General features: G+C 37.4%; 1 protein-coding gene across 9 annotated transcripts in view; it reads right to left on the bottom strand.

Moving 5' to 3' along the window:
• The window catches only part of ASPH (aspartate beta-hydroxylase), a 169,516-nt gene that overhangs the window by 106,639 nt on the left and 39,732 nt on the right, over positions 1–23,145 (bottom strand). For all 9 annotated transcript variants that reach the window (XM_061599800.1, XM_061599833.1, XM_061599809.1 and 6 more), the window contains 5 exons: positions 12,743–12,832; positions 10,457–10,543; positions 6,677–6,838; positions 3,789–3,839; positions 2,530–2,586 (listed from right to left, as the gene is read on the bottom strand). In XM_061599800.1, coding sequence (XP_061455784.1) covers positions 2,530–2,586; positions 3,789–3,839; positions 6,677–6,838; positions 10,457–10,543; positions 12,743–12,832 — 447 coding nt within the window. The remainder of the gene's footprint in view (positions 1–2,529; positions 2,587–3,788; positions 3,840–6,676; positions 6,839–10,456; positions 10,544–12,742; positions 12,833–23,145) is intronic.

Here is a 23,145-nt window from a genome sequence, read left to right on the forward strand (position 1 = left end):
ATTAACTGGAAACAAAAGGGTTAAAGTGCCACATAGTTGGCTTTAACAGATTTATAACAATTAACTAGATAGTGAGGAAATTACACAGTGCCTTACACATGTAAGCATTTTTAAGAACAGCCATATATGCTTCTTATAAATAATCTTATCCATTTCTTATTCATAAGAACAGTACTCTTTTTGGCCTTAGGCAAAGAGTTTGCAACATTACTGAATATTCGCTCTAGTCTTAGCTACAGGGTCTGAAAACGTTTACAATATTCCCTCTTTAGTCTTAGCTAAACGTTAGTCTTAAACTTTATATATTATTCTCTTTTTGGCTTCAGAAAAAGAGTCAATACAAAGATTTACTTCCAGAGAAGTGGGCTTCTAAACGGCCGCTGGTCAACATCAGGCAACATCTTAGGCATAGTTCCAAGAATGGGCCTCGTAATCTCATCTCTAGCCATATTTAGCAGCCTTGCTTCAATAGCCTTCTTTGGAAATTCCCAGTGCCTCCACTAGGACTAGCTTTGTATCTCTTCATTTCTTGGCAGCCTGCAACACAGTCACTAAGATTGGCTTCTCTTCGACTCAGTCACGAAGGCTGGCCTCAATCTTCGAGTTTCAAAGCTATTTATAGGTTTTTCTTATCTAATGAGAGCTCTCACTATACCCTTGTGTGTCTGTTAAATGTTAACTACTTTGCACTGTTCAGCTTCTCAAAGCTTTGACAACCTGTAACTGGTTAAAAAGACAGGTCTTGTGATTCTGTAACAAGCTGTCAATAAAGCAATTGGTCTCCCTTCAAAAGCCTGACAGGTTTGCTTCTTGATATACTGTTTGTTTACAAAGGAGGGAGGAGGCACCCAGACTCTTGGCAGACTTCCTAACCATCTGTTCTCTAAGAGAAAAGTGGGAGTGCCCATTTTTCAGATATGGGAAGAGGGAGTAGAGAGCAAAATAAATTTAATGCTTACAGCAGGTAGACTTGTATTTCTAACTAATTATTTTTTCATACAAATAAACTTATATCCCAACTTTTACACATTTTGTTTACATTGAAGACCTCTAGAAGGCCAAAATAAGGAAAAGCACAGGGGGCCTGTAACAATATAGTTATTACTTCTGCTAATGTGTGATTTCTAGCATTGTCACTACAAACTGTTGTCTTTTACCACCTCAGGCAGATATTGTGATCAGGTGCCATGCTGAGCAGGTTAAAATGCAGTGTGTGTGTGTGAGTGAGACAGAGAAAGAGAGTGAGTGCATCAGTGAGACAGAACAAGAACTACTTAGTTAGAACTGCAAATACAATGATAAAATGGTGTTAACATGATTTCTCTATCAAAGACTTCAATAAAGTATGCTGCTGAAGTCTTCATAATTTAATTTTATGTGTTGTTGGGCATCTACGTATGATTAAAGTGTGTATGCCTACACCTCAGTGCTATGCATATTTATTCAGAAATAAGTCTCGCTATGTTCAGTGGGTTTAGTGCAGTAAATGTGCATAGGATTTTTTCAAAAGGTGTAGCCATGTTGGTCTCTTTTAGCAAAAACAACAAGGACAACTGTAGTACTTTAAAGACTAATACATTTATTATAGCACAAGCTTTTGTGAACTACAGTTCACATAATCAGATGCATGAAATGTTACTATGAGTTGCAGGCGCTGATCTATATGGGTGTGTGCATGCAGAGGGCAGAGATTTTAAACAGTGGGTTAAGAAGGAAAGGAAATGCAATGCAGAAAAGTACAGATAGTGATATCAACAGCTTTGTTTTGTAAATGGTTCCTATCAATAAGGTAATTAATAATTACTATTAAGGGGGGAAATCAGCTGATAACACCAACATCTTAGCATTGATAATCACATGTAGTGTGATAAAAATCCGTAAGACTGCAGCCTTAGAATCACAGATTACATTCTTATATTAATTCAAAACATTGTTGCAAATTTGGAATACAAAACTGTATATATGGTTTCCATATATTTATTAAACAAGCCTAGCTTCCAATGTCTTTCCTTATGTAATTTGTCAATTTTACCATCTTTGTTTGTTTCCAGTATTCTCATGCTAAATATTGGAAACAAAGGTACCAAAATTAGAATAGATTATTAACTAAAAAAAAAGTACTAGACATGCTGTTCCTGAGGTTTCTGAATAAACAGTACTATGCTATGGTCTCACATTCACACAAAATGGCAAGTAATTTTAATATGGTTAGAATAAAGCACTTAAAGGGTTAGCTTAATTTTCCTTTGGTTAAGCCAAATGCTGATCGCTGTTTGTAAATTCCTATATTTAAAAAAAGAATATGTTTGTATGATAAAACTGTTTGACACAGCATATGCACTATGGATTGACAAAGGATGGAAACAGGAATGCAGTATCAAAGCAGTCTACAAAGTTAAAGAACAACTTTTCCTTGATGGATCCACACTATTGAGTACATTTATGTCATACAAGGTTGGTTAAACATAAAGAAACAGACTCATACTCTATAATACAGATAATTTCTAAATCAATAATAATTAGACAAACCTGGGCCTTCTGATTCATATGTGTCTTCTTCCGCATGTGTGTGATATTCGTAGGTAACTGAAAATTAAGAGATTCACATTGGACCACAAGAAACTATTAATATCGCTGTAAAGGCTGGAGTATTTAGTTTGTCTAACTAACTTCAGGGCGCTTGTGACTATAATTCAAGATAATAGCACTAAGGGAAGCAAGATGATGGGAAAGAAAACTACACAACTATAATTGGGAATGCTGATCTTTTCATCAACAGTAGCCATGAAAAGTTTGGAGCACAATATTTTCTTTCAGTTACAGATTGTCAAAGACAGCAATAACATTATTACCTTAATAGCTATTTAGCAGCAAGTTCTTATGCCTTCAATTCAGAAGCAAGTCCTCCTGTATTCAATGGCACTTACCCTCTGAACACATATGGATTTCAACAAGTATTCTGTAGTACAATATATTTTGTTCAGATCAACAATCTTTGAGCTGGCATCCCTCCAGCCTCTAACATGGAACCCATTTTTAGTTAACTTATATAGTTTCTTTCTTACTCTCTTTTGTTCTTTCTTTCCCCCCCTCTCCCCCCCCAGTTGATCTTTCTTCTTCTCTCTGTATGGGCATTCCATCCCTACTTGTAGTCCTTTTACTAACTTCCATCTGCCCAGATTGCAGACAGGCACTGTAGTCATGTTCCTCTTCAGAGTTTCACATAACTGCTGCCTCCAATGGAAGTGCTAAAACAGCATTTTATCTTTGATGTCCCAAGGAGAACTTACAAAGACTTCAATCCTACCAGAATCTCATTAGCCAATTCCAAAAAAGACAGCTTGCCATGGGCCACTTTAATAGCTATTGGTCTTTCTGGTGAACAACTGTTCACATTATAGAGTACACAGGTGTGCAAGTCATGCCACCCTAAAATGTAGAGTGGGCTGCCTATAGATGTCATCTTTGCCTTAACCAGCATTTCTCCACACGAGTTATCACCACCTTCGTGAGAAAACGTGTCACTAAAATAAAATAAAATAAAACAAAATAATAAAATGGGAAATAGCAGGTCATTGCAATCCATCTTAGGTAAAGTTGTGGCCACTTAGGTGAAGTTGAAAACTAATGCTTTAGAAACTTCTGTCATATTATCCTTCTCTCTCCATTAAATTTACCACTGAACATGTTACAAACAAATTGCAAATATTTAGGATCAGTTCACAGGCACATGTTCCTTGATATATTGCTTTACAACATCTCAAAGCAATTATGAAAAGCAGACATACCATGACTATCATCCATGTCTGGCTCTCCTGGTTGATAGTCACTTGCAGGTTCTAGAGAAAAAATGAAAAGGTTTTGTTTCTAAATATACACAAAGTTAACTGAAAATACTGCCAATTTTCAGACAAGCACTAATGTATCAGTTTACAGACACAGGCTTGGTCTGGACATAATACTGAAACTAGAAAGTAAGGACTCGGAGTGGACCACGGAAGCATGTGTGTTTTCTTCCAGTCCCTCTCTTCTTGGTATGACTATCAGGGCTGTGGAGTCAGTATGTCAAACCTTCGACTCCGACTCCTTTATTTTTCTACTCTCCGACTCCGACTTCTTCATAAATGGCAAATGTATATTAATTTTTCTACCATCTGACTCCTTCACAAATGGCAAATGTATATTAATGTATTATTAATAAATTAATATTAATATTAAAATATTAATTTTATTTTGAAGTCGGAGTCGGTACATTTCTACCGACTCCAACTCCACCCAAAATTGCTTCCGACTCCACCCAGAATTGCTTCCGACTCCACGACTCCTACTCCACAGCCCTGATGACTATCATTAACTCTGGTTAAAATAAACCCAGGCATGCTTCTAAACACTTTGTACACCCTGATAAAATTATGATCTAGGCATCATAATTAGGAGTATGCCCAGATACAAATTAAAAAAAAAAAACAACCCTAGGAGGAATTAATGCATAGGAGAAGGCAGGAAGAATGAAGGGCACATATGATCGTACAGTCTTCTCAGAGTCACTAAACTCTCCTTTCAATGATGTCCGAACTGGGCCACAATGCAACATATAAGCCATTTAAAATAGATCTTGTGATATACTAAGTTTGACTGAAATGATCGTTTCCTTAACTATCACATTAACTATTCGCACAACCTACTCTACCCTAAACAAGTAGTGTTCACATAGTGGCATTTGTGTGTAATCTGTTGTTCAGTTCTTTGTATGTTAGTATGCAGAGCACTGCAGTATGCAAAGCAGAGATCCAAATGAAGAATTGTGGACAGGATACTTGCAGCAATGCATCCCACCACTTGCCCTTGGGACCCCTGCCCATCCTGTCTGGTAAAGGTAGTCAGAGTGAGGTGGAAGTGGTTGGTCCAAGGTTCTATGAATGTATCATTGCATGATAGGGAGGTGCCCCCTGGCCTTAAAAAGGAGGTGGTGCTGCCGTTCCCTAAAAAGCCCACCCTGAACCCAATGGTGGGTGACAACTACCAGCCATTGCCAATATCTGTTTTGGGGGAAAGTGGTGAAGGTGGTGGTGGAGCAATTGCAAGTATTCCTGGATGACACTGATTATCTTGAACCACTAAGAATCTGGGTTTAGGCCTAGTTTCAGGACTGAATCAGCCTTGGCCACCTTTATGGATCGTCTGCATTGAGAGGGACAGGGAGAGAGAACCATTACTATTACTCGAGATCACAGTGACTTTTGATACCATTGACCATGGTATCCTCCTGGATTGACTATGTGGGATGGGTATCGGAGGCATAGCAGTTCCGTTTCTACCTGCATGGTCAAGTAGCACCAGGGGAGTTATCTGCAACTTTGTGACACCTGTACTATGTGGTTCTGCAGATCACTATTTTATCTCCATTGCTATCTATATGAAGCCACTGAGAGTGGCCTTTACAAGTTTTGGAGCATGGTGCCATTAGTACACTGATAACACATACGGTAGCTCTACTTCTCCACAATATCTGAATCATGAGAGGATGTGCAAGCTGGACCAATAACGCAGTGGTGGACTGGATGAGGGCCAACAAACAGTTTGAATCTGGGAAGTCAGAGACTCTGGGTAAGTGGGTTCTCGTGTCTGGAAGACAGGTCAGTTGCCTGTTCTCGATGGAGCTGCACTCCTTCTAAAGAAGCAGGTACACATCTTGAGGGTGCTCTGAGATACATCTTTGCTGTTAGAGGCCCAGTGACCTCAGTGGCTATGCATGCCTCCATCAGATGAGTCCTCAGATGATGATGAGGAGCAATAGATTGGCACAGCAGACCCAGGAGAGGGAAAAAGCAGAATCACCCAAGATGCAGTTCCAGACTTCCTGCTGCTGAAAGGTGTTCCAGACATGGATGGAGACCTTCAGTCAGCCTCAGGAAGTGATCTGGAGACCCCTCTGCCCCCTGCAGAGTGAAGATGCCTGTTAGTAGCACAGCAACACAGGCATACTGGCCATTTAAGGCTACAAGCTCCCTGGAGTCAGAAGGCTGATTGCTATCACCTGAACCATGGAGGGGAGTTCAAAAGGCAGTGAGAGGCCTTTTGCCCTCTGCTGGGAGCAACATCGGATGCCAGCATCAGACCCTTGCCAGCTGTGCCACACCATGTAGAGTCTTGAAACCTGGATTGCTTTATTGGAATATTGAACCCTTGACTTGCTACTGATCTTGTTTTTGGAAGACAAACTGCTGCCAGCTAATTGTTTTACAGCACCATTAATTACAGTGCAGCTGGCAGACTGACAGGCTACAAGTTCCTTTTATTAGTTCTATCTGGTATGCCAGCTACAGCCATATCTTGGTCGTGATAACTTAGCCACTGTGGTCCTTGCACTGGTGACCCTGAGACTGGATTATTGCAATTCACTCTATGTGGGGCTGAGCTTGGGTTTGGCTCAGAAGTTCCAGCTGGTGCAGAATGCTGGGGACAGCATGTGACATCTCTGCTAAAACACCTGCACTGGCTGCCCACATGCTATTGAGCCAGGCTCAAGGTTCTTGTGTTGATATACAAAGACCTGAACAATGGGTCCAGGTTACCTTAAAGCTTCCTAAACTCTTATATCCCAAAGATCTCATCACCTTCCTAATCTTTTTCAAAAAACATATATGAAAAATACGCTCACTAGTACTTCAGATACCTTCATGGACAGATCCTGGTGTTTCTAATACTTCTGGCATTTTATCTTCCAGGTCTCCATCATAGTCTTCCTCCACTGTGGGAACCTCAGATATTTCATTATTCTCCTCCTGAAAATTTGTTTCATCATGTACATGTTCTTCATCTGTTTCACTTATTTTTTCTTAAAATATTAGAAAAACAGCATATCAAACATCCAAAAAGTATTTTTTCAATTGCATTCTTTAGTCACCACCCATCCAAAGAGATCACTGGTACAATCCAGCCCAACTATTTAACATTTTTTAAAGATCCACTGTGTTGGATCCAGATGGAACTGTTAACTGGATGCCCCCACAGTTCCCTGTGCTCCTTGAAAATCTGATCCAGAATGTTAGGAGACTCTCCAGAACAGTATGGGAAGCAGTACAGGGGGACTACTGGGGGAAGGGGGCACAGACGAAAATCACCTTCTTCCCCTTTTGCCAGTAGGAATGTCCACTTAAGTGGACTGGGAGCCTCTACTAGACTGGAGTCCCATCTGCAAATTGAAGAAGCCCTTCTGTTTGTGGAGGGAGACGTCTGGATCCAATCCACTGATTTCAACTTTCTTCTTTCACAAAAATCACAATGTAAACAATATAGCTGCTTGATAAAAAGTATAGCACGGACAGGCTGAGGGTTGTATCCAGTTATTAGATTCCACCTGATCAACAAGGCTTGACTATATGCTATACATTGATCCAACAAGTTAATGCCACTTAAAATCAGTTGAACATAAATATGCTCAGTGACTGTCCTTTATAGGTACAACAAAGTGTAAAAGGGGATTAAATGGAATGTCCCTAACATGTAACAATACTACATGTACCTCAGACTGATGTAGTGAGTTCTATGGTTGGGGCAGATCACAGTTAAGTATTGCAGCTTTATAAATTGTGGGTGGGGAAACTGTGGCCCACCACGTTATCCAACAACTCCCATCATCCCTGACCATTTGGCCATGCTGCAGTTTAAAATTTGCATAAAGCAAGAATTCTGTCACTCACTCCCTGCTATAGCCATTTTTTTTGTTTTCCAAATGTGTAGCTCTACAGCCTGCCATTCAGCAACATGCATCACTTTAATAGATTATTTAACGATTATGAACACATTTCAAAATTCCCATTTTGCCTCCCTTTGGATAGCAGCATAGATTGTGGTTATAAAACAAATGAAACATTACCAAATAAAGATTTACATAACAGACTAAGATGATCTCTTTTACTTAAGGCTTCTCCACTGCAGAATGTCTGTGATCAACAGATGTAGTACGGCTTACTATATGAATGTTAGTAATTGCTTTTTTTTTTTTTTTTACAATAATTTTTATTTTTACCAGAAGATTAATACTGCCCTTGAAGATGCCTCACAGATTTCTTTTTTTTTTTTTACAATAATTTTTATTCAAATTTTCATAAAACATAGAAAACAAAATCATAAAACATTCAAAGACAAAAAACAAAACAAAACAAAAATGATTAAACAAAAAAAAAATGTTGACTTCCCATTTGTCACATATCAAATCAGTTATAGGTCTACAATATATAACAATCCTGTCTCTTAAATCATATTATAAAATCACTTTCCTCCAGTAGTTATCTTAATTAATCATCAAATCTCATAAACATTACTTTATTCTTTCCACAAAAAGTCAAAGAGAGGTTTCAATTCTTTAAGAAATATATCTATCAATTTTTCTCCAAATAAACATGTCAATTAATCCATCTCGTTAATAATTATAATAATCTTATTGTCATAAACATAGTCCAAATAAACATTTCGATTAATCCATCTCATCAGAATCTGTTAGGTCCAATAATTTCAATAGCCATTATTCCATTATCCCTATTAGTTCCATCTTCCATCTTCAATAGTCCTGTTAAGTCCAGTAATTTCAGTGTCCAATCTTCCATTATCAGTATTCCATAATAATCTTGCTGTTGTAGCCATAGTCATATAATAAGAGTCTGATGGGAATTTCCTCTATCCCAAATATTTTCTTGCCATCCATTCTGAATAAGTTGCTGAAATACTGTTGTAAAGTCATATCTGTGTTCTTCTTTTTTACAAAATGCACTGGCTCATCTCTTAAGAGTTTTTCCATTGTCACATGGCTGCAGTTAATTCCATAGATTTTCTCTATATCAAGCTCCATCACATCATTCCAGTCCAGAAGATTATCCAAGCCATTGATAACTTTATCTCTAATATCTTCATTAATTTCTTCAGAGATAACGTTAAATTCCAAACAGTAGATTTTATTTCTAAAATCCATAAACTCCAGATCTTTTTCCAATTCCACATTTGTTCCAATCTCCAGGGCTTGTATCTTCCCTTTATTTTTTCTTTTCTCATCTCTGAACTCATTCTCCTCTCTCACAGGATCCCCTATTTCTTTAAGCTCCTGCGTCATTTTGCTCAGTTCAATTTTCAGCTCCTTACTACCCTGTCGCAGGGTTTGTTTCGTTATCTCAATCTCATCCATTCTTTTCTGAAACATAATTACTTCCAGATTCTCAGCCACTTTCTTGATTGCCATTTTTAAAACCACGAAAACAAAGCAAAACAAAAATAAAGAAGAACCACTTCTTATTTCAGCAACAATTGGGTTAATATTCCAGGCTTGATGACATCACAGTATAAACAGAGCAACCTGCCTTATCTCTCTATGTTCAAGAATGCAAAACAAATTTAGTTCCCAGCATCAAAACAGTTAGTGGCGTCGTGAAGAAGCAGATTCGTCAAAATAAAATAGACCAAAAAGAGAATAGTCCCAGACAATATAATATTCCTCGGAATAGAAATCAGGAATAGAAATCCCTCTTCTATTTATTATCTTTAGAATGCACTTCCAGGACAGCTTTTTGCGACAGAAACAGAGATAAGCTGTTAATTTCGTGAATAACAGAGAAGAGCTATATCTCACCCAGAAGTTGTCCAAAGCCGATCAATCTGACAAATCTCCTTTTGCTGCAACAATTTAAACCAAGTAAAAAAAATAATAGAAAGAAGGGTGCTTGCCTGTTAGTCCGTTCTCTCTTTAAAGAAAAGATAAACGTATCGCTTAAGCAGATAGAGCTTGTTAGGAAGTCCGTCCGGCATTGTTGGCTGGACCTTATCTCATAAATTAATGAAATCCAGTCCTCCCAACAAAAACAGGCTTTGAGGTTGATCTCTACGTTTCTCCCTGCCCGGGAGAAATTTCATCAGTCAAAAAAAAAAAATGTTCTGACTGATTTATATCTGAATAAGCTTCTTTTGAGGCGGGAGCCCGTCCCAAAAGCAGGCACAAGCGAAGTCACCCTTCCCGGAAGTCTCATAATTGCTAATAGTTTACAATAGTAAAAACAGAAAACCAGCATTAGCTGCTGGGTAATTTTCTAAGCCCCCCTGGTGCTCCAAAGATATTACATCATTGCTCTGTTTTAGTTAATAAGACATCTGAAAAAAATAAATCTCACATTAACACATTATATTTAGAAATCAATGGAACTTAAAAGTGCTTTAGCATTTACTACTATCATGGGATAACTCTGTACATTGGTACATTGGAAAAAAAAGGGGGAGGTGATCATTAGCTACTACAACCATTTCTCCATTTTAGAAAGAAAGTAGTGATTACCAACAAGTAGCAAAGACACTTGAAAAGATCTGTAACTAGCTGCACACTATTTTTAATTAATCAAAATAATTTGTTGGTTCTCAAAAAGTAGAAAATATAGCAATTTGAAACGTTCATGGATAAAGCGTTAATTCATACCGAATTGCGAGTCGAGAACTTGACGTAGCAAAGTCTGGATTTCATCCTCATCTTCTGGTTCTGCTTCTGGTTCAGCACTCCTGTGTTCTACATTAGTTTAGAGAATACATCAAAGTTAAGTGGAAAGTTGAGATTGAACTTGAAAAACCAGAAAAGAAATTCTTCTAGGAAAAGTGAACATGTTTACTAGATTTACCAGAGCCAGACCTCTGTACTTTGTAGAAGTGGCACATAGTATTTTTATTCAGGCAAGCATTTCATGAGGAACAAGCAAAGGAGGCCTTTTTTGGAATGCATCTCACAACATGTATGTACACATAAATAGGTAAGGTAAACAGAAGGCTATAATAGGGACAGACTAAGCAACCCTCATCATGGACCATGAATGGAAGTTGGAATCCAATATGTGAAGGGCCATCCCTAGGCTAAGGAATTTGTTTGAAACTATCCATCATGCTGAACAATGCATCTTCCATGAACATGGAGTGCAATCTGCTATCTAGTGGACATCTTAGCACTCCTCTTTTTTTTAAAAAACAAAAAGCACATTCCCAGCCCTCATGGTAATCAAAATGTTTGAAAATGAGCAAGCATAGTCAGCAAGATTTAACCAGACACTGGATGTAGGTAGGTAAAATACCTCAGAAGTTAGAAAATTTCTGTGACCTGGCTAACTACATGCACTTTCCCCACGGCCTCAAATCATTTCCTCTACCTATGCCATTCTATTTCTCATCACTTTTGCATATGCTTCCTGCCATCACATCATTTCATATTGTTAACAAGTGCATTTTCTCTTCTCCCAGGCATTTTAGCATGTGTTTTTAAATTGCTTTTTAAAAATGTGTTTTTAAATTTGTATATTAGTTTTTAATTGTTGTAAACCGCCCAGAGAGCTTTGGCCATGGGGTGGTATACAAATGCAATAAATAAATAAATAAATATTCTTACAACAATCAAAATATCCAAGCAAAAATCTTAGGTGAAAGCATGCAGACTGAATATTTTAATATACTGTACTGATCTGCATAATTCTCACTCCAAAATTTCATTTTCCATTGTGTGAGATTCCAATACCAGATATATGATTTTTAAAATGTGTTTGTTTTTTTAAAAAAATCCATGCAATTTTATAATGTCCACTTAATGGAATTTATGTCTAAGTGCAGTGTTTCACTTTAAAAAAAAAAATCAACAAGATTTACAAATAAGAACCCCGTTGGATCAAGCCAAAGCACCTTGTTCTTAGTGGCGGTATAGAAATTTCTTGAATAACTAAACTGTTCAAAATTTTCATAATTCAAAAAAGGGAGTACAAAAATTCACATAATGTAATGACCAAATGAAAGTAACTAATTACAAGTACTGAGTATTTGTAAACTCAACCATGTAAAATGACTTTCATACAGCTGTGTGGAAAACAGCCAGCACAATGATGACATTTTACAGTGCATTTAATGTATGTAGCCCTCATCAATGGCATGCACATATTGCAATACGACATCAAGCACAAGGAAACTTGTTCAAGTTGTGTAAGTTAAAATCTTTCAAATCTTTAAAACCTGGACCCACACAATTATGAAAGATACCCACTTCTTTTTACAATAGAGTCTAAAAGGAGGGAAATTGTCATATTAAGAGTGGCAAAAAACAAAACAAAACAATGCATTGGCATATATCTATATTGTAGTGTTTAGTTGTTTAGGGTGTTTCTAAAGTTCCATTTCATGTTATAATGAGCATTTATTAAAGAAACTACTTACAACATTTTAAGCTTCTCAATATTTTATTTGAAAAGCCAGAAATATTGTCTATGAAATAAATGCACATCCAAATGTTACATACAAACTGACTATGGGTCTAATCTAACAGAGTTCATCTACACGTGGAACAGACACTTCTGGTGGATCAGATTCATTCTGTCCCCTAAAGGCTCCCCTGTGCCTCCAAAATCTGTTCTGGAGGGCTGCAAAGAGGTTTGTCCTGCTTGCTGATCTTTCATGAGAGATCTAAATAAAAATAATTTCAATGTGACATTATGTACATGGATACTTCAATGGAATATTTCAGAAAGCACTCCTATAGTGGAAAATTTACAATAAAAGAGGGTTGCATAATGACAAGAACTGGGAACCACTCATTTTGGGCAAGCCCAGCTTAAATATACTGTAACGTAAATAATGCTTTGGTAGCTGTAGAGAATATGATGTGAAGGTTTACACCAGACAAAAAAAGAGGCAAGGCTGGAGTTTATTTTTCAGCTACTTTATTTGCACAAGGACTTACCTGCTCTCACATGTGGCTCCTTTGCAGGTTGGATAACCTCTTCAGCATCTCTTAGAGTTTGCTGTTCTGGGACAGATCTTTCTTTAAGTCCTGCATTGTTTAGTTATAAAGTTAACTTTAGCCTTTCAGATACAACATTTTGGATTTCTTAGGTATCACTGAGATAAAGGTGAATTGGATTCAAACTCAGCTTTCTGCTATTGTAACCATTCCTTCCTTCTATGTTAGGCTTTTGATTCAGTGGAGGGATTATACTGGGAGAAGGGGAAGGAGGCAACTTTTGCCCACTCACCGACCCCTTCCTTCCTTTCAAATCCCCCTGCACCCTGTTCCCAAACAGATTTTCAGAGGGCAGAAAGCATAGGAGAAGGAATTGACACCTTCCCTCTTCTGCCTGTGAGGGTGCTCCCTGACCAGAACGCTACTCAGGGGCGTTTCCCACTATTGGGAGCAAAGCCTGGATCCAAGCACACAAATGTAAAGGCTTCCAAAAAGGAGAATACATACCCCCCCATACAAATTACTTGGTGAATTACCCTTCAGGTAGTGCCTACTTCCATTAAAGTCCTACACATTATTTCAAATTCTAAGGGGTTTTTTATTTTTCAAAAAAAAGTTTTGGGAGCTTGATGCAGCAACTTCTCAAAAGGAAACTTCTCTTGGTATGCATGAACTGGTATCATTTACTCTCTTCTTATTAAAGTTCTTGCTTTGTAAATGTATGAGGGGGACTTAAAACACAGAGATTTAAGTGGAGGGCTGGGCTACATGAAGGAAATCTCTCCAAATGCTGCTGCTGCGCTTATACATGTTTCTGGATTTCACCCTTAGATGCTAATAGGTAGTACTAGTAAAATTAGGGCCACATTTCTTTTAAAAGAGTTTAGTTAAGTAGAGGACAGTTATTCATCCTTCCCTCTTGTTTAATTCCTTATTTACCCCCCCCATTTGTCACACATGTCTGTCTCCTATTCATTATAGAGATCATTACCATTGATTAAATAAGAGGATCTGGCTTGGGGTAAGGGAAGAAGAGTGAAGTGAAGCAATGTATCTTTGACAAAAATACTCCCTCATACTCAAAGCTAGCTCCTGGGTAGAGAAGGGGAGAATGTCCCTTTCCAAGCTTAAGATTCTAGAGGGGGGGAGAGGGGAGGGAGAGAGAGGGAGAGAGAGGGAGAGAGAGAGGTGTATTTAGGTGTAGCCTCCCTTTTTCCTAAATTGGTTCTGTAGACTCCCTCTACATGATACACTTTTGAGCATGAAAGACAGACCATTACAACTCATCTATACAGAATAACGTGGTATTCCAATAGAATTCTGTTTTGTTCTACTTCATACTACAGGCAGAAAAAAGGGAAGTAATATATTTTGAATGCTTCTGCATATAAAAAGCTCCTGACATGCAGTTAATAGATTCTGCACCACTAAAAACCAAACATGTTTTTCCGCTTAGAACTGGTATAAACCAGTATTTCCCTCCAAAATCTTGCAGCTCTCTAGATGATGTTAGGTTCCAGTTCTCATCAGCTCCTGCCAGAATGGCCAATGGTTAGGGGTTGTAGAACATGTAGTCCAATGACATCCAAAGGGCTACTCTGATCTAAGCAATGGGCAGAAATATTTTCAGACAAGGTACAGTTCCAGCCACTTTCTCTGTCAAATCCATATACTATGCTATATTTTTATCACTTAGCACCCTATGCTCAAAGCTACTCCCCAAAATCCAGTTTTGGTGTGAATTAGGGATGGATGAAAATTTTGATTCAGTTCACAATTTATTTATTTATTTATCATTTGTTTTATATCCCACCCTTCCTCCCAGTAGGAGCCCAGGGCGGCATTTCAAGCCAAATTGATCAAATTTGCACTTTCCAAGTTAGTATAAGAACCAAAACACAGCCATCATTTGAAATTTGCACTTACTCGAATTTTGCAATGCTGTTCACCAAACAAATAATATTTATAATAATATTTACAATATTATGCATATGTTAAAAGTGTTCAGAAAAATGAATATATGAGTGAAAACACCTTGCAAAAATGCCATATATGAGAAATGGCTTGCAAAAATGTATACATTACTCAAAATTATTAAAAGAAATTCACACTAAAATGCTGCAGAATTTTCAGTAGGATTTGTTTTTTAAAAAAATACAATTTGCTGCAGAAATGTGGGGGACTGGATTTTGGACTAGAAAAATGAGAAACTGAGAGAAGCAAAATTGACAAATCTTTCCATCCCTAGTGTGAATCCAACCACTTTGGCAATAAGCTCCATCAACATGGCAAAACAAAGCACAGAACAACCTGAGTGGGACTCAGTAAGAAAGATTTGCACATCTACAGTGAGCATGGTCCACTTCAATCAAATGGAATTCTGTATGCTAATTTTTGTCCATTACAGCTCAAAATGTTTTTGTCCATTACAGAACAAAATGAGAAGCATTTCAAAGGAGTGCCTTTGGTATGTTTCAGTAGAACACCATCTGTAGCACATGCACGTTTACAATCCATCAAAAATGCCTTGGTGCAACCCTTACTGAAGTAAATAAGAGTAGCAAGAAAGCACATCTGTAATTTTCTAGTAGATTATGTCATAGAGAATAAGATACTATGATCATACTAAATGGACACACTGGCTGCAATCCTATGCATGCTCACGTGGGAGTAAGTCCCATCAAACACAGAGGGGCTTGCTTCTAAGTAAATATATATAAAATTGCACTGTCATCCTTTCAATTCTTCCCAAATAGACAAATGGAATTAAACTTTATTGGAAAACTGAACTTTATCAGAAATTTCTTAAAAGTCTTAAGACTTATTTCATACAAGAATGTGCATGACTTCAGTAATGTAGTGGCAAATTTAGAAGTGCAGGGTCCCTTCATGTATTTCATCTTACCATGTACAACACATGTAACATCATTAAAAGTTGAAACACCATTACACTCTCTCTCACACAAACTTTCTCTACCCTGAACATATTTTTTCTCTTCATCATCATGGTTTATTTGTATGCCACCTTTTCACAGCAATCTATGCTCAAGGAAGCTCACAACATGAAAAAGGTTACATAATTCACTGTTTAGAAAAAAAAATCAAATAGTCAAACAATAACTTAAAGAAAACATCTGAAGAAATATACTCTTTCTCCTCCTCCTCCTGGTTTTGGACTGGAACAAAACCACTCATCTTCTCCTCCCCCCTTTGTTTTGCTGGTAGGTTGAGAATGAGTTCATTGTTAGCACCATCTTATATAATAACGGATGTCTCTAGGGGGCATTTGGCATGAAAAGGGAGTGTGTTCACTACTGAGAAGTTTCTCAGTGGCTGGCTCATCTCCTTTCACTCTGGTTCCAATCAGCAGGAAAGGACAAGGAAGCATATTAGAAGACTCTTCTCAGTAGCTAACACAGGATGTAGGATGTAGGATGCTGGAGACAAAGGGACCTTGCTGGGATCTGGCTCCCAAAAAAGACCCCCTGAAACCCCAAACAACTACACCCCTGCAGAGCTTTAATGATTTTCTGTATGCTAAATTGCAAAGTACATGTGGATTAGCTTTTCAGAAGATTTATTTTTGACCTGTGTGTTTAAATCCAAAAGAATTAAAATATGAAGTACATTAAATGTCTCTACAAGCCAGATGTAACATCTAAATGGTGCATACACTCAATATGCATGATGCTGAATCCCCCCTTTTTTTAGTTGTAAAGGTCAAATGTTTGTGAGCATAAATGTTGTACAGAAACACACCACTTAGATGCAACACCAAATGTGCAGAGGCTGAGGCAAGTAGGAAGGTCTCACTTCACATAGAGTTTATTCATGTTCACAAACATTTAAATAGGTCAGATGTTCCATGCCCTCCCTGGTCCTCAGGTTCCAGGAGACTGTTGTGCGGGAACCTGTATTTCTGGACAAATTGTTCACAACAATAGTACATATTTATGGACCAGCAGTGATATTAGCACAAATCCCTTTTGCTAAAACAAAAGTGACAGTTTGACTTTTGCTAACAAAGATATTATGAGATATTAAAACTGAACTATAACAATGTTCTCAACACACTGCCTTCTTACAATCGAATATAGGCTTTAAACCTTGCTGAAGATCCTGTGCCTGGCCCCCCACACTAAAATATGTTTGATTGGTCCCACTCACACTGCAGAAGCCATTTGGAATACGCTTATCTCAGCTGAAACCAGAGATGGGTTAAACCCACTCATCTCAGTTTGGAGAGAAAGGTAAAACCCACTTTGGGATGAGTTAGGTCTTTTAAGCTTTTTTGGATTTTTGTTTAAAGTTCAGGCTTTTCTAGAAAATTCTTCAAAGCTTGGAAACATCCAGCAATGCTGCAACCACCAGTCTCTCATCAGCCAGTTTCTTTCTTTTCCCAAAATTTTTGGGAGAGAGTTACATACATCAAAGGTACACTTCTGAAAACATGGAAATGAAAGTCCTAAAATTAAATTGAATCTTAACACACATTTGTCAAGAATGCCTGGTTTCTAAAATGGCTTTGAGGCAAAGAATTGTGGGGAAAGATATCTTGTCAGAGATGGGGCCTCTGAAAGGCATGCGTTTACAGTTTTCACAGCTGAAGCTTGTTAATTAAGCTGCAAGCAAGAGCACCTGCTTGTCAGTGGAGACTGATATTCAAGGCCACAGGCCTGGAAAGCTTGGGGAGCGTGTGGCTGTTAGGTGAGAAAACTCCAGAAATATTTCATCATCAAAAAGACCCCTGACTGGCTAATTAATTCCTGGCTGTTGCTGGGCATTTTCCCATAAGAATAGGATTCAGACCTTGGCTTTTGTTCCCTGATGCTAATGCTGTTGCTACCTAGGTGGGGTTCTATCTTCCATCTGCTATCCAGGCTATGTATCTCTGGGGAGATGTAGAACCATGAAGCTATTTTCCTGTAGAGCATTACTTTACTTGCATGGGATATTAAGGCAATTGTATGATAATTACTGCATTCCCTGGGATCCCCTTTCTTTGGAAATGGGATATATATTGAACACTTCAAGTTTGTGGGCCATTGTTTAGTTTTCCATATTTCTTGACAAATTTTTGTCAAAATTTGGACAGATTCAGTCTCAGTAGCTTGTAGCAACTCTATTGGCATGCCATCTGTTCCTGGTGATTTGTTTCTTCCAAGAATTTTAAGAGCAGCTTTCACCTCACATTTTAAAATTTCTGGTTCTTCATCATATGGTTCCTCCGTGAATGAATCTGTCATCCTTGCATCTCTTCAGTGTATTGCTTCCATCTTCCTTTTATTTCATCTTGGTCAGTCAGTGTGTTCCCCTGTTGATTATTCAATATCCCTACTAGTGGTTTAAATGTCCCTTTCATTTCTCTAATCTTTTGGAATAGAGCTCTTGTTCTTCCCATTTTGTTGTCCTTTTCTATTTCTATCCAATAACTATTGTAATAGTTTTCTTTGTCCCTACATACTAGTCACTGTATTGTTGTATTTAGGGTTCTGACCATGTTTCTATCTCCTTTTGCTTTTGCTTTCCTTCTCTCTTTAACCATTTTAAGAGTTTCATCAGTCATCCATTGAGGCCTTTCTCTCTTTTTAACTAGAGGTATTGTCTTTTTGCATTCTTCCCTGATAATGTCTCTGACTTCACTCCATAGTTCTTCTGGTTCTCTGTCAACTAAGTTTAAAGCCTCAAATCTGTTCTTTATTTGATTTTTATACTCTTCTGGGATGTTATTTCAATTGTATTTTGGCATTTTGAGTGCTTTGCTGTTCTTCTTTAGCTTTACTCTGATTTTCGATACGATCTGTTCATGATCTGTATCGCAGTTTGCTCCTGGTCTTGTTTTTGCAGAAAGTATGGAAATTCTCCATCTTCTGCTGCCAATTATATAATCAATTTTATTCCTGTATTGACCATCTGGTGATGTCCACGTGTACAGTCGTCTTTTTGGCTGCTCAAAAAATGTGTTGGCAAGAAACAAATCACTGGCTTCACAGAATTCAATAAGTCTTTCTCCTGCTTCATTTCTGTCTCCTAAGCCCCATTTCCCCACAATTCCTAGTTCTTCTCTGTTCCCTACTTTTGCATTCCAGTCCCCCATGATTATCATCATATCTTGTTTTGGTGTGTGATCAATTTCCTCCTGTACTTCTGCGTAAAATCTCTCCAATTCTTCTGCTTCTGCGTTTGATGTTGGAGCGTAGACTTGGATGATGGTTATGTTAATAGGTTTCCGTTTAATCTCATTAATATCAATCGCTCAGACCTTGCTTTGTAGCTCCTAATTGCTGTTGCTACATCACTTCTCACTATTAAAGCAACTCCGTTTCTTCTTGATTTCTCATTTCCTGCATAAAATATTTTGTAGTTGCCTGACTGAAAAGGTCCCATTCCTGACCATTTTAATTCAATCACCCATATACTTCTACTTCTCATAGCAAGATCAAAGATACAAGCAGCTACATGGTCACGTATTTCAAAACCTTGCCCCAATCATAACCCACACACATATATCTGTTCAACCCTGTATTTCCCACATTGGTTCCCCCCTGTCTACCCATCCATAAAAGCTTTAGGACATATCATTCTCCCCATAGAGATTTTAAAAAAACTCTAAACGGTCACTTGCTCTTCTCTAAATCTCCTTTTGGAAATGATTATTTTCAATGTTTGTTTATTTAAAAACAGGGATAATAATCTATCCAGCTTTCTACCCAATAGGAAACAAAATAAGTATATTTGTAAAATGCAAACACTGAGGATGGCCATGAGGGTATGATTTGTAGCAAATATATCTGTTCATTTTGCACCATTCTTCACTTCTCTTCATTGGTCCACTTACACCTTCATACTTCTTGTTCTTCCATGTATTCAGTTTCCAAGCAATTGGCAATATTTGTTTTATTACATTTTCTAGAGTGACATGCATATATCTTCCATTGCGCCAAATGTATAAAATGGATGTTGCTCTTTGAACACACACACATGCTGAAAATCATCCTTGTATTTCACTTGATTTCCCCCTAATACTTCTAATTCCCAGTGTAAAGCAACACTTACAATTTTTTTGTATTTTCTTTTATTTTTATTAGTCTTAAGTGTGACATTTTGAGTACCAAAACCAACATTCATTATATAACTGATCTCAGTACAAAAAGAATGTACAAGACATGATCAGACATACTATGCAGAAACTGGAATTTCATAGCAGTCTATCTTATTTCATGCCTACAAATTTATACATATACTAAGGCTGTTTGTGCAAATGATTGTGTTGTCTTGTCTATTCTAACAAGCTCTAGACAAATTGCCTTAGTGGTACTATATTATATTCTCATGCTATCAGGTCTGACCGAAGCAACCTTCAGATACAAAAATAGTATCATTTCACTTTTGTTCTCTTCTCTTCTTCTTTTGCTGAGCTATGAGATGCTTTAGAAAGGCTTCTAGCTATCTTTTTTACTTCTCTCTCTTTGTCACTAGCAGATTCTTTTATCTCTTTATTTTTACGATTCTTATCTAAGCCTGATCTCTCCTTTTCATCTCTTCTGTCTTGCTTAACTTTCTCAGATTCTTTTTTTGATTTATCATCAGCAACTTTCTTATCCTTTCTCTCCAAATCATCAATTTTCTTCTTGGTTTTCCTTGTTTCTTCATCTTTGGCTTCCTTCTTTAATTCCTGTTTCTCTTTAACTTTCTTGGCTGGTTCTTTGATTTCTTTTACTTTTTCATTTTTCCAATTTTAAAAAAAGGGGAAATGTTCATTAATGAACATACATTAAAACACTACATCTTAGTAAACCAACTGCATACTCATATTCCAACTTCAGATCTCAAATTAATATTTTCACTACAAAAAACTTGATCATACACTATTAGTACAGGCAGAACTGCAGTTAGCATAGCTTGTAGCCTTTTTAAAAAAGCTGAAGAAAGATATTTTAGTAACCGCTGGGTTTGTTTCAGTATCACTCTTGAAGCTTTAAATTAAAATCTTGCCAGTTATCCATGTCTCATTAACATCTAGCCCGAGATTATTGCAATACTTTATACATGAGGCTGTCCATAAAAAGCATTTGGAAAAACTGCTAGTATAGAACATGGCAGGCAGTTTATGGGTGAACTATATCTTGGCAGATTAAATAAATTTTCACTGGCTATTTCTTTCTAAATGCAATTCAACATACTAGCTTTGAATTATAAAGCCCTAGATGGCCCAGGACTAGGGTCGCCAAGGTCACTACCCTGCTCAGTATGTCCTTAACCATAAGAGTTAGGTGCATAGCTACCAAGGAAATAGCTTCTGTGTTCTTTAGGGTTTCTCAAGACATATTCTTCTGCTTCAGGTGAATACTTCTATTTTACCAATATTTTAGTAGTATTTAAACTAGTTCTTTTTTTGGTAAATTCTTATATTTGATCCTATTTTAAACTGTTTGTGTGTTTGTAAGCAGCTTTATAGAAAGGGGAGGCTGATATTTCTTAAACAAATATGTAGACAAAATTTTCAATTGTTTGAAAAATTATCAAACAGCCAGCAGATTAAAACAGTTTGCAATATCATACTACCTGATGAAATCTGAACTACTGAATAGAATTACAAAAGAAACACTAAGCTGTTGAATGGAGATTAATGTTTCTAAAATATATTTGTTGTCTTTACAAGAGGTCCATAACTGGCACAACCAATCCTGGGCTATGCTCCATTAGTTGTTTCCAGCCCTGCTTTTCTGCTTCCACAACAGCCTTCCACTTGCTCAAAGGAATTCCCCTGTCTTGCCTGTCCTCTGCAGCCCCCCAGGCACTCTTGAATTCTGTTCCAAAGGATTCTGCAAAGCAGATTTTGGGGGATGCACAGGGAGATGAGAAGAAGGGGAAGTCCCACTGCACAAGGAGAACTCTGGATACAACCCCATGGTTTTGGGGTGGACTGGAGATAGAGATGAGAATGTGAATCAGTTCAATTGTACGCTGTATCTAACTCACATACTTTAAAGTGGGGGGGATCAGTGCTCTTCAGATGTTGCTGAACTACTGTGTGTGTGTGTGTGTGTGTGCGTGCGAGCGAGAGAGAGTGAGAGAGAACATCTGACCTTTGTTCTTATGCCTTAGGGTTGGAACAAGACTAAGTTTGTTGAATTTAGTTCCAATAGAAATCAACTTGAATCATAACTAATTTCAATTCACAAATGCTGAATCTAACCACAATGTTAAAATTTAAAAGACAAGGAATATATTTGAAAAGGATTGATAAAAAAACAAAGTTTGGCATCCCAGGAAGAGTACTAATTTAAATATAAAGTTTAAATTGAAATGGTTGTGACTCTATAAAGCAGGAATGAGGAATTTGTAGTCCAACATAATTTGGATGGCCACAACTCCCATCTTCCATAACCCTTTGCTATGCTGGCTGGAGTCCAGCAACATTTGGAGGGTCACAGGTTCACCACCCTGCATTAAAGTCTAATTTTATCAATGTCCGGATGATTCTAGATCTCTGGATGATTCAAGAGATGCTGACCACTGCGCATTGATAAAAAAATTAATAAACATGCTAAATAGAGTATTTCAGTTGAATTTTTCAGTGCAGAAAACACAATATATATATAAATCCTACGGAAAATGCCTGACTCTCATTTAGCAGGATTTAATGAAAAACAATCTTAACTGTTACATAGAGAAATGTACCTGGGAAGTCAACAACGTTGTATCATTATAAAATAACTTTTAAAAGACTATAAATACTAAGGCTTAAGAAAATGACTTGGGGAAAGATAGGATGTCAATCTGTTAAATGTGTTATTTCAAGAGATTAATACTGAAAGAGAGATCTGTAGTATTGTAGCCTTCTTTAACTTAAAAAAACTTCCTTCTGAAAGCAGAATAATTAGTTCTATAACTATGTGATTAGTGTGATAAAATGACCAGTTATTTCAAGTAAAATGCAATTCTAAATCCAATCAAATATTGGCTGGCATGCAAAAAAAATCAACACACATCTGTGGATTAAAGATTTAGGACCTTACTAGACATTAAAAGTAAACCATAGTTGGGGACAGAGTATAATCTGCAGTGAAGAGCTGGCAGGCTGGGTCAAGAATTAAGCACCTGCCGAAAATTTCCCCATTAGTTTGGTGAGTTATCTTACCCTCTTGAAGTCAAATCTAAAGTCAGAAGTGATCCCAGATACAGTAAATATGGCCTTGGAGAGGCATTTAAGGAGATTCAGCAGGCACAGATATGGTCAAAGCTCCCTTATAGCTGGCCTTTTCCTCCAAGACCCACATTCATATTCATAGGTTTTGGACCACAGATTTGCTAAAACACTATTTAGCCTCATAAGATATTTTCCTGTACACCAAACTTAAAATGAAGAGATTTAAGGCGTTTGTGAAGAATGGTTACAG

Source organism: Rhineura floridana, chromosome 1 (assembly GCF_030035675.1).
Source record: "Rhineura floridana isolate rRhiFlo1 chromosome 1, rRhiFlo1.hap2, whole genome shotgun sequence".
NCBI classification, from domain to species: domain Eukaryota; kingdom Metazoa; phylum Chordata; class Lepidosauria; order Squamata; family Rhineuridae; genus Rhineura; species Rhineura floridana.